The sequence below is a fragment of the Amblyraja radiata genome, chromosome 7 (assembly GCF_010909765.2).
Source record: "Amblyraja radiata isolate CabotCenter1 chromosome 7, sAmbRad1.1.pri, whole genome shotgun sequence".
In the NCBI taxonomy this organism is placed as follows: Eukaryota; Metazoa; Chordata; class Chondrichthyes; order Rajiformes; family Rajidae; genus Amblyraja; species Amblyraja radiata.
The window spans coordinates 43674977-43687922 of record NC_045962.1 but is presented as its reverse complement, the minus strand read 5'-3'; the positions used below and the strand labels follow the sequence as shown (position 1 = coordinate 43687922).

General features: G+C 44.7%; 1 protein-coding gene across 1 annotated transcript in view; it reads right to left on the bottom strand.

Moving 5' to 3' along the window:
- The window catches only part of pfkl (phosphofructokinase, liver type), a 60938-nt gene that overhangs the window by 43025 nt on the left and 4967 nt on the right, over positions 1 to 12946 (bottom strand). Inside the window, exon 2 of the mRNA XM_033024340.1 lies at positions 3865 to 3938. Coding sequence (XP_032880231.1) covers positions 3865 to 3938 — 74 coding nt within the window. The remainder of the gene's footprint in view (positions 1 to 3864; positions 3939 to 12946) is intronic.

The window sequence follows — 12946 nt, the reverse complement described above, 5'->3', positions numbered from 1 at the left end:
AAACACAAGTACTAATTCTCAATTGTTTCTTTGGCAGCCTGGCTAGAGAAAAATGTCCGTGTAACAACAGGATTAGAGTTGAATATTCTGCCAAAAACACAAGCATTCTGGGCCTATCTTTGAGTGCGATGTAGTCAAAATGCCAGAGTTATTGGTCAGAGAAAAGCACTCAATAACGAGTAAACACACATAAAATGGTATTAGGCTAATGTCCTGAAACGCATACAATGCCCTCCGTAACGTTTGGGACAAAGACCCATCATTAATCTATTTGCCTCTGTACTCCATAATTTGAGATTTGTAATACAAAAAAAAAAAATCACATGTGGTTAAAGTGCACACTGTCAGATTTTAATAAAGGCAATTTTTATGCATGTTGGTTTCACCTTGTAGAAATTACAGCTGTGTTTATACATAGTCCCCCCATTTCAGGGCATCATAATGTTTTGGACACAGCAATGTTATGTAAATGAAAGTAGTCATGTTTAGTATTTTGTTGCATATCCTTTGCATGCAATGACTGCTTGAAGTCTGCAATTTATGGACATCATCAGTTGCTGGGTGTCTTCTCTGGTGATGCACTGCCAGGCCAGTATTGCAGCCATCTTTAGCTGCTGCATGTTTTGGGGGCTAGTCATCTTCATTCTCTCCAGCATATAAGCAGGGCTGCCAACATTGGGTGAGAGTTGGGAGTAAGAAATTGCAAGAGACCAAGCACGAGGGAGCATAGCGACCGGCGGGGGTGGGGGGTGTGGGTGTGGGAGGACAATTGCACAATCCCATTGGAATTGTGCAATATGGTGTATACTGCAGCGAGTCTTTTAACTTACACTTGAATACAATATATATGCTTTAAATTGGATTGGAGCGTTTTTGAAAGGGGGGAGACTGTGCGATCACTGGCCTTGGGGGCACCCGGTGAGGGAGTGGAGCAACCGAGTGGGGAGAGGGTGTGGAAGAAGGGGGTCCCCCCCTCCAAGGGTAGGAACTTTTTGAAATTTGATGTATTAAAATCATGTTTTAGTGCACTGTAGAAGTATGATTTCAATGTTTTTTGTATGAAGTATTTTTAAGAGGTAACTTTTTAAGGGGTAACTTTATCCACACAAAGGGTGATGGGTGTATGGAACAAGCTGCCAGAGGAGGTAGTTGAGTCAGGGACCATCCCAACATTTAAGAAAAAGTTAGACTGATACATGGATAGGACAGGTTTGGAGGTATGGACCAAAAGCAGGTAGCATAGCTGGGACATGTTGGCGGGTGTGGGCAAGTTGTGCCGAAGGGCCTGTTTTCACACTGTATCACTCTATGACTACATTATACCTCCACCATGCATGAATGCTTCAAAATCAAGTGATCGAGTTTTATTGCCATATTCTCAAGCATAGAAACATAGAAAATAGGTGCAGGAATAGGCCATCGGCACTTCGAGCCAGCACTGCCATTCAATATGATCATGGCTATTCATCTAAAATCAGTACCTCTTTCCTGTTTTTTCCCCATATCCCTTGATGTTGTTAGCCCCAAGAACTAAATCTAACTCTTTCTTGAAAACATCCAGTGAATTGGCCTGCACTGCCTTCTGTGGCAGAGAATTCCACAGATTCACAACTCTCTGCGTGAAGAAAGTTTGTCCTCCATCTCAGTCCTAACTGCCCCCCCCCTTTATTCTTAAACTGTGACCCATGGTTCTGAATGCCCCCAACATCGGGAACATTTTTTCTGCAGTTACAGTCAGTGAAAATCTAGCAGGCAAGCAGGATGCTTTCTCCAACCTCCCCCATTTGAAGTCCACTATCTTCCACCGTTTCTACCCAGTGCTTGGTACTTACTTCCAGCAGCCACTGGTTGTCCTCCAGGATGCACTCTCTCTCCTCTCAAACTCTATCTCTCCCCTCCATCTCTCTTTCCCCTCTCTCTCCTCTCTCCCTCTGTCTCTCCTCTCACCCCTCTCTCTCCCGTCTCCCCCCTCTCCGTCCCCTCTCTCTCCCCCCTCTTCTCTCCCTCCCTCTCCATACACTCCCCTCTCTGTCTCTCCTCTCTGTCTCTCCTCTCTCCCCCATATCTCCCTCCCACATCACTCTCCCCCTTGCTCTCTCTCTATCTCCTCTTTCTCTTTGCCCCTCTCTCTTTTACCACCCCTCCCTCTTCCCCCTCTCACCACCCCCTCTCTTCCCTCTCACCCCTCTCTCTCTTCCCCCCCTCTCCCACCTCACTCTCCCCCCTACCTCTTCTCTCTCTCTCCATTCACCCCCCTCCCCCCCTCTGTCTCTCCCCCCTGTCTTCTTCCCCCCTCTCTCTCTCCACCTCCCTTTGAGAGTCTGTCCCTTCGGCACGGAGACTCTCGCGGCAGCGGTGCTTCCGACGCCACCGACGGCCCGGGACACTCGCACTGTCCGGAGTGCTCCATGGCCGAAGCTGCAGCGAGCGACTGAGAGGGCGTGAGAGTTTGCTTGAGGGCGTGATTCTCACGCTCAAAGCGTGAGAGTTGGCAGCCCTGATATAAGGCATGCTCAATTGGGTTCAGATCGGGCAATTGACTTGGCCACTCAAGAATGGACCATTTTTTAGCTTTGAAAAACTCCTTTGTTGCTTTAGCAGCATGTTTGGGATCATTGTCTTGCTGTAGAATGAACTGCTGGCCAATGAGTTTTGAGGCATTTGTTTAAACTTGAGCAGATAGGATGTATCTATATACTTCAGAATTCATTATGCTACTATCATCAGCAGTTGTATCATCAATGATGATAAGTGAGCCAGTGCCTTCAGCAGCCATACATGCCCAGGCCATAACACCTCCACCACCGTGTTTCACAGATGAGGTGGTATGCTTTGGAATTTGGGCAGTTCCTTCTCTCCTCCATACTTTGCTCTTGCCATCACTCTGATCTAAGTTAATCTTATTCTCATCTGTCCACAAGACTTTTTTCCAGAACTGTGGTTGCTCGTTTAAGCACTTCTTGGCAAACTATAACCTGGCCATCTATTTTTGCAGCTAACCAATGGTTTGCATCTTGCAGTGTAGCCTCTGTATTTCTGTTCATGAGGTTTTCTGCGTACAGTGGTCATTGACAAATCCACACCTGAATCTTGAAGAGTGTATCTGAGCTGTCGGACAGGTGTTTGGGGATTTTTATTTATTATACAGAGAATTCTTCTGTCATCAGCTGTGGAGGTCTTCCTTGGCCTGCCAGTCCCTTTGCGATTAGTAAACTCACCAGTGTTCTATTTCTTCTTAATGATGTTCCAAACATTGGTAAGCCTAAGGTATGGCTGATGTCTCTAACAGTTTTATTCTTGTTTCTCAGTCTCATAATGGCTTCTTTGACTTTCATTGGCACAACTTTGACCCTCATGTTGATAAACAGCAATAACATTTCCCAAAGGTGATGGAAAGACTAGGTGTTGAGAGCTCTCCTATACCTGCATTAAGGAGGCATTTAAACACACCTGAGCAATTACAAACACCTGTGAAGCCACGTGTCCCAAACATGATGATGCCCTGAAATGGGGGGGGGGGGGGGGGGGGGGGGGGGGAGACTGTGTATAAACACAGCTGTAATTTCTACATGGTGAAACCAAAATGTATAAAATCTGACAATGTGCAGATTGTGGAGTACAAAGGCAAATCAATAAATTATGTGTCTTTGGCCCAAACATTATGGAGAGCACTGTATCTGTTTTAATCTGCTCTTCTTCCTTACAAAATAAAATGGCATGCAAAAAGTTAGAGACTAAGGTCAGAGCACCAAAGTTCATTGTAAACAAGTGAGTAGTCAAATAAAGCAAGATAATAGGATGGAAACCTTCCTGATATGGATCAAATCGTCAATATTAGACATCTAGGCCAACAGTGACACTAACCTCATACACAAAATAAACATCAGCGCCCACATAGATCCCCATCCGTACTACTGCTCGCACGGCAGCATTCATACCTGTAGATTACAACATGTAGTTAGACCAGAAAATCTGAAAGGAAGAATTAATAGCGGTGCTTAAAACAATGAGATATTTAAGACAGAGTAAATATGAAACAATTTACACCTCCTGGGAGTGCAGTAACAAGATCACACAACTCGTAAAAGGAAGGGGGCAGGGATGTCTGAGGGGAAAAGTGAGATGTTTTTTTAGCAGGAGTGAAGATCTGAAATTCCGTGCCTAAAGAGATGACAGAAACAAATTTCGGAAAGAGACATAAAGTTCTGGAGTAACAGTGGGTCAGCAGCATCTCTGGAGAACATGGAAAGGCGACTTTTGATAAAGTTAATTAAATCAAAGGGTTCTGCACAGGTGCAATCGCGACGTAGAGGAGAAAGAGTTGGAGGACAGTGCTGGTGTACGTTTTGTTCAACGTAACCAACAAAAATGCAGGCATATCTGGAGGCATACCAAGTGAGTGCCCACATTAAAGGTGGGCACCCAAGTGAGTGCACACCTTTAATGAAGATAGTGAGGGGAATTAGAGAAGTTGTTGAGGGCCAGGTGAATGTTAGTAGAGGGAGGATGGAGGTGTAAAGGGGCTGGACATCCAAGGTAAAGCTGAGGAAATGGGGGACTAGGAGTTGAAAGTCTGAAGAAGTGTCTCAACCTGAAACATCGATTATCCATATTCTCTACCGATGTTGTCTGACCCGCTGAGTTACTCCAGCAAGGTGCGTCTTTTTTTGTAAAACAGCATCTGCAGTTCCGTGTGCCTAAATTTCAGAAGGAACGATATAGTTGAAAAATAAAATATGCATGGGAAAGGACAAGTCGAGTAGGAATGAAGAGCTCATTCAAGTCAAGAGAGTTTATTGTCATGTGTCCCAGTTAGGACAATGAAATTCTTGCTTGCTGCAGCACAACAGAATATTTTAGGCATATATACAGATCAGATCAGTGTGACCATATACCATAGAATATATATACACACACATAAATACACAGATAAAGTGCAATAGGCTGTTATAGTTCATAGTTTGTTTGAAGTTGTGTTTAATAGTCTGATGGCTGTGGGAAAGAAGCTGTTCCTGAACCTAAATGTTGCAGATTTCAGGCTCCTGTACCTTCTACCTGATGGCAGCGGATAGATGAGTGTGGGTCCTTGATAATGCTGGCAGCCTTTTTGAGGCAGCGCCTGCGATAGATCCCCTCGATGGTAGGGAGGTCAGAGCCGATGATGGACTGGCAAGTGTTTACAACTTTTTGCAGCCTTTTCCGCTCCTGGACGCTCAGGGTGCCGTACCAAGCCAACCGGTGCAACCGGTCAGCATGCTCTCTACTGTGCACCTGTAGAAGTTTGAGAGTCCTCCTTGACATACCGACTCTCCGTAATCTTCTCAGGAAGTAGAGGCGCTGATGTGCTTTCTTTATGATTGCATCAATGTTCTGGGACCAGGAGAGAGATTCGGAATTTGAAGTTCTTGACCCTTTCCACCTTCGACCCGATATAAACAGTGACTGTGGGCCCCCATCCTACCCCTTCCGAAGTCCACAATCAGTTCCTTGGTTTTGCTGGTGTTGCGAGCCAGGTTATTGTGCTGGCAACATTTGGTCAATCGATCGATCTCACTTCTATACTCTGACTCGTCCCCATCAGTGATACGTCCCACAACAGTGGTGTTGACGGCGAACTTGATGATGGAGTTCGCACTATGTCGGCTATGCAGTCATGAGTATAGAGTACAGCAGGCTGAGCACGCAGCCTTGAGGTGCTCCTGTACTGATTGTTATCGAGGATGACACATTTCCACCAATACGGATAGACTGTGGTCTGCGAATGAGGAAACAGCTGACAACGGGACTGAATGGTTTATGATCAACTGAGTTGAGACACATTACAATTAGCATTGCCACTACACAGGAATTCATTTAAACGAGATAAAAAGCCTTAATCAATATATTTTAAATGTACTTCATCTGTTGCATTTTTATCTCATGATCTCAGCTGATGCTTTAATGACATTCCAAAGGCAATTGAGAAAATCCAAGTGATCAGAAGAAATCCAAGTGATCTTTAGGTAAGATACACACAAAATGCTGGAGTAACAGCGGAACTGGCAGCATCTTTGGAGAGAAGGAATTTAACTTATGATGAGCGTTTGTCGGCTCTGGGCCTGTACTCGCTGGAGTTTAGAAGAATGAGTGGGAACCTCATTAAAACATGCAGAATAGTGAAAGGCTTGGATAGAGTGGATGTGGAGAGGATGTTTCCATTAGTGGGAAAGTCCAGGACTAGAGGCCATATCCTCAGAATTAAAGGACGTTCGTTTAGGAAAGTGATGAGGGGAAAATTCTGTAGTCAGAGGGTGGTGAATCTGTGGATTTATTTGCCACAGAAGGCTGTAGTGGCCGTCAGTGGATATTTCTAAGGCAGAGATGAATAGATTTTTGATTAGTACAGGTGTCGGAGGCTATGGGGAGAAAGCAGGAGAATAGTGTTAGGAGGGAGAGACAGATCAGCCATGATTGAATGGCGGAGTAGACTTATGGGCCGAATGGCCTAATTCTACTCCTATCACTCATGACGTTATAATAATAATAATACATTTTATTTATGGGCGCCTTTCAAGAGTCTCAAGGACACCTTACAAAAATTGAGCATGTATAGGAAAAACATGTAAGGGGAATGAAATAAATAGTAGAGACATGACTAGTACACAAAGTAAAGACAGAATTCAATACAAAACACAGCATGAGGCAATTAATGCACAGATGAAAAGGGACGGGGACGTGGGGCTAAGGATAGGCAGAGGTGAAGAGATGGGTCTTGAGGCGGGACTGGAAGATGGGGAGGGACACGGAATTGCGGATCAGTTGGGGGAGGGAGTTCCAGAGCCTGGGAGCTGCCCTGGAGAAGGCTCTGTCCCCAAAACTGCGGAGGTTGGACTTGTGGATGGAGAGGAGACCGGCTGATGTGGATCTGAGGGACCGTGAGGGTTGGTAGGGGGAGAGGAGGTCAATGAGATATGTGGGGGCCAGATGGTGGAGGGCTTTGTAGGTGAGGACCAGGATTTTGTAGGTGATCCGGTGGGAGATGGGAAGCCAGTGAAGTTTTTTGAGGACTGGAGTGATGTGATGCCAGGATTTGGTGTGGGTGATGAGTCGGGCGGCTGCGTTCTGGACCAGTTGGAGTCGGTTGATGTAGGTGGAGCTGATGCCAAGGAGAAGTGAGTTGCAATAGTCCAGTCGGGAGGAGATGAAGGCATGGATGAGTCTTTCAGCAGCAGGCGGAGTGAGAGAGGGTCTGAGTTTGGCGATGTTGCGGAGATGAAAGAAGGAGGTTTTAATGACATGGCGGATGTGAGGCTCAAGGGAGAGGGTGGAATCAAAGATCACGCCAAGGTTGCGGGCCTGGGGAGATGGGGAGACAGTGGTGCCGTCGATGGTGAGAGTGGGGTTATTGATTTTGCTGAGTGTGGCTTTGGAGCCTATGAGGAGGAATTCTGTCTTATCGCTGTTGAGTTTGAGGAAATTATGTTGCATCCAGGTTTTTATAGCTGACAAGCAGGAGTTGATATGGGAGAGGGGGGGGTTGTGGGGGGATTTGGTGCCAAGGTAAATCTGGGTGTCATCAGCGTAACAGTGGAAGTCCAGATTGAAGTGGCGGAGTATCTGACCAAGGGGGAGGATGTAGATGATGAAGAGGAGGGGGCCGAGTACGGAGCCTTGGGGAACGCCTTGAGTGACTGCGGCTGTAGCAGAGGTGTGGTTGTGGAGAGAGATGAAGTGGGATCTGTTGGAAAGGTAGGAACGGAGCCAGCTGAGTGCAGAGCCTTCAATGCCGAGGTCCTTGAGTCTGGTGAGCAGGATGTTATGGTTCACTGTATCGAAGGCTGCGCTCAGGTCGAGGAGGATGAGGATGTTGAGGGAACCAGTGTCAGCAGAGGTGAGGAGGTCGTTGAGGACTTTGAGGAGAGCAGTTTCTGTGCTATGGAGGGGGCGAAAGCCAGATTGGAGGGGTTCAAGTAGGTTATACGCAAGGAGGTGGGAATGAAGTTGCGACGCAACGATACGCTCCAGGGTTTTTGAAAGGAAGGGGAGGTTTGAGATTGGGCGGTAGTTAATGAGAGAGGAGGGATCAAGACCAGGTTTCTTTAGGATTGGTGTAACGGCAGCAGTTTTGAAAGCGGAGGGGACAATTCCTTGGGACAATGAGGAGTTGAAGAGATTAGTGAGGTAGGGGCAGAGTACGGGGAGGCAGGACTTCAACAGGGGAGTGGGGAGAGGGTCGAGGGAGCAGGTGGTGGGTTTGGAAGAGCTGATGAGTTTGGAGATTTCAATAGGGGTGACCAGGTCAAACTGGGAGAGGAAGCAGTGTGGAGGAGGGGTAAGGAGGTCAGTGGAGATGTTGAAAGGAGGGGCCGTGGTAGGTGGTGGAGTAGATGCTGGGGAGTCGGGTACAGGGGATAAAGATTGATAGATGGTGCTGATTTTATCAGCGAAAAAGTGGAGGAATGAGTTGCAGAGATCCGGAGTAGAGGTAGGGAGAGTGTTGGCTCGAGGCTTGAGGAGGTTGCCCACTGTGGAGAAGAGGGTTCTGTGGTTTAGGCAGGAATGGGTGACGCTAATTAAAATGTTTTTGGGTTTCATGCAAAATGCTCCTGGACAACTCTAACTAAATATGTGCTCTCAATTTTATTTTCAGTCCCCTAACAGCTGAAATAGTGCTAACTGAAAAAATGATTTTCCCCCCCAGTTATTTTTATAGAGGGTATTGCAGATATGCAAGCTATAATTAAAATTTCACACCTCAGCACTCTTTCCAACGCTGAAAGGCTACTTACAGAATATTTTCAGAGCTCAACTATAACTGCATCTGTAACCAATGCATTATCCTATATCTAGAATGCCTTTACCTTAGAAAGTATTTAGTTGATCACAAAATAACAAGAATAATTGTTGTGCAGAGATCAATTCAAACTCAGAGCGAAAATAATGTCTTCAATTAGGGTTTTATTAAAATACAATGGATTTGGTCCTTCAGCGCTTCCAGTGAGTTTTACCGAGGGGTGAAGCCATTTATAGGCTGGTGCCAATGGGAATAATGGGAACAGGCAGAGATACACAATGGCATAACATTAAAGTACACATCTGATTTCATCTGGATTTGCAACGTCCCTACACTCTGTACTTGTGTAATCTGGTCCTAAGTAAACCTCAATACCAACCAGATAGCTAGGTTTTGGTTTGTGATACCCTCAAAGTTTAAGTTCTTTAAACCCATCGATTTGGGAGGAAGATATTGCATATCATGGCAAAGTCAATTCTTTTCAGAAGCTTTGAACAATTTTAATCCTATAATGTTCTTTACCTTTTATTATTACTTAATGCTACAGAATCATTGGCCTCTGTCTCTTAATAGAGTATTTCCACACAACAATTCACTTGTTACTTGAACTTCTTGTTTATCAATATTTTTCAAATACTATGTTTGAGGTAGGGCATAAGGAGAAAATTGGGGAAGGTAAAATTAGTGGAGTTAATGAAAATACCCATCGAGTATTTTACTGTCTTATTGGAAATTAATTGAAAAATAGATAAAGAGTTTGAGTTTATTTTATTTTTACAAGATAAAATTGACCCGATTTGTAAAACTATCACATTAATAAAAATTTCAATTGTTGTTTTGGCCGATTAGAAGACACTGTGGCATCAAATCTGCCTCCATTTGAAGCACTTGCGGAAAAAAACAATGTTCAAGGACCATTGCACAGACCTGCATGGAATTTAAAGCAGTGTCGTGTCAGTACAGAACTGGTTATGGTGGTATTCAGATGTTACATCTAAACTCTGTTTATTCTTTCAGAGAGAATTCCTCCTCATTATCCTGTCCAAATATTGATCCCATGATCAGACTCCTCTAAAAGAGACGATCTGTTATTTATCACATTGCTGTTTTGTCGGACTTTCTGGAGCATAAAGAGGCTGACTGCATTGGAACAATAATTGTATTTCAAAATTACTTTGTTGCTCTTGACATCATGAAGTTATGAATGGCACCACAAAAGTAGGCCATGATGAAATTAACAGATCAGGATTTGATATAAATATTATATTGTACCATTACCCCAAAACGTCATTCGTCAATTCCCCCCACAGATGCTGAGTTCCTCCAGCACGTTATTTTTTGTTCAAGATTCCTGCATCTGCAGTGATTCATGGATTTAAATTGGGTCTGGCCAAGACAACTGGAAAAGTTTTGGTGGAGTGTAGGTGGAGGCAAAGGAAAGCTTTCTTTGTTTAGAAGGCCATGTGTTATTTATTTGAGATGTTTAAACTATAAAAGATTTAGCTTAGATGGTACAGAGACCCTGCTTGTGTTAATTAATCCAGAGTGAGCAAGCATTACCCTAAAAAAGAACTTAACTGCTTCAGAATCAATTGGTCTAGAGTGGAAACAGAAGTCATATTTTCACATATCCCAAAAAGGCAGCAAATAATTGTTTGATTAGAAAAGATCAATTGATGTGAAGAAAAGTAGATCTGATATCTGATAATAAAATCAATAAGTAGATCTGATAACCATAAAACAATTACATCACGGCCCTTCTAGTCCGTGCCGAACACTTATTCTCCCCTAGTCCCATCTACCTGCACTCAGACCATAATGCTCCATTCCTTTCCCGTCCATATACCTATCCAGTTTATTTTTAAATGATAAAATCGAACCTGCCTCCACCACTTCCATTGGAAGCTCATTCCACACTCTCTGAGTAAAGAAGTTCCCCCTGATAGAAACATAGAAAATAGGTGCAGGAGTAGGCCATTCGGCCCTTCGAGGCTGCACCGCCATTCAATATGATCATGGCTGATCATCCAACTCAGTATCCTGTACCTGCCTTCTCTCCATACCCCCTGATCCCTTTAGCCACAAGGGCCACATCTAACTCCCTCTTAAATATAGCCAATGAGCTGGCCTCAACTACCTTCTGCGGGAGAGAATTCCACAGATTCACCACTCTCTGTGTGAAAAAAGTTTTCCTCATCTCGGTCCTAAAAGATTCCCCCTTTATCCTTAAACTGTGACCCCTTGTTCTGGACTTCCCCAACATCGGGAACAATCTTCCTGCATCTAGCCTGTCCAACCCCTTAAGAATTTTGTACGTTTCTATAAGATCCCCCCTCAATCTTCTAAATTCTAGCGAGTACAAACCGAGTCTATCCAGTCTTTCTTCATATGAAAGTCCTGACATCCCAGGAATCAGTCTGGTGAGCCTTCTCTGTACTCCCTCTATGGCAAGAATGTCTTTCCTCAGATTAGGAGACCAAAACTGTACGCAATACTCCAGGTGTGGTCTCACCAAGGACCTGTACAACTGCAGTAGAACCTCCCTGCTCCTATACTCAAATCTACCCCTAAACTTCTGTCCCTTAATTCTCAAAACATGTTCTCTTGTTTGAATCTTCCCTACTCTCAATGGAAAAAGCTTATCCACGTCAACTCTATCTATCCCTCTCATCATTTTAAAGACCTCTATCAAGTCCCCCCTTAATCATCTGTGCTCCAAAGAATAAAGACCTATCTTGTTCAACCTTTCTCTGTAACTTAGTTTCTGAAACCCAGGCAACTAGTAAATCTCCTCTGTACTCTCTCTATTTTGTTGACATCTTTCCTATAATTTGGCGACCAAAATTGTACACCATACTCCAGAATTGGCCTCACCAATGCCTTGTACAATTTTAACATTACATCCCAACTTCTATACTTCGATAATAAAAATATTATACAAGTTAAACAGAAGGAACCACAAATGCTGGTTGACAAAGGTCTCACAAGGTTTTTGTACAGGTTTAATTCTATTTCATGAGACAATAGAACGTGAATGTCAAGCCCCTATAAACATTCTTAAAATATCTGGTTTTGAATAGACAGCCTAAAAAAAATTGAAAGGATCGATGACATATTGAGAAATGGCATTGAAACTTGTTATTGCAAAAGTAAATCACTTCTGTGTGTAAGCAATTACATAAAAGTGACAGCAGTTGTTGTATATACAAAAATGCTCGAATGCCTAAAGGACATCTATTAAAATCGCCGAGCAAAAATGACACTACACTTATAAGCCCTTATAAGCCTCTGGCTGCTACAAATGCGAGAAGTGCATCCAGGTAGAGCTCCTCAAGGGCCGTGTTGGGGAACTTGAGAAGCAAGTGGATGACCTCCGGTTCGTCCGAGAAACGGAGTCGTTCCTCGACAAGTCCTACAGTACGATTGTTACACCTAAGGTACTGGAAGAGAGAAGGTGGGAGACAGTGAGAACGAGAGGGAAGCATGGAATGCCAACGTCCCCGGGTGTTGTACCTCTTGTGAACAGGTTCGCCCACTTAGAAGCTGTAGGGACAGAAGAGGTGTTTACACTGGGCGGCGGACTGGCTTGTGATGCGAATAGGGCTGTTGAGCCAAAACCAAAAAGGCCTAAGGCAGGCAACGCCATTGTAGTGGGAGACTCCATTGTACGGACAGGGGTTTCTGCGGCAACAGACGGGATGCGAGGATGGTGTGCTGCCTTCCTGGTGCCAGGATCCAGGATGTCACGGACAGAGTGCAGAAAATCCTCAAGGGCGAAGGTGAACATCCGGAAGTGGTAGTGCATGTCGGCACAAACGATGTCGGAAAGAAGGGGATGACTATTCTGCAGCGTGACTTTAGAGAGCTCGGAAAAATGCTGAAAAGCAGGACCTCCAGGGTTGTTATCTCCGGTTTGCTTACAGTTCCTCGTGCTGGCGAGAGCAGGAACAGGGAGATACGGGACCTGAACGTGTGGCTGAGGAACTGGTGCACGGGGCAGGGATTTAGATTCTTAGATCACTGGGATCTGTTTTGGGGTAAGGGGGAACTGTACAAAAGGGACGGATTGCATCTTAACAGGTGTGGGACCAGCATTCTGGCAGGCAGGTTTGCCACTGATACACGGGTGGTTTTAAACTGAATAAGGGGGGTGGGGTGTCGAATGGGATAGTG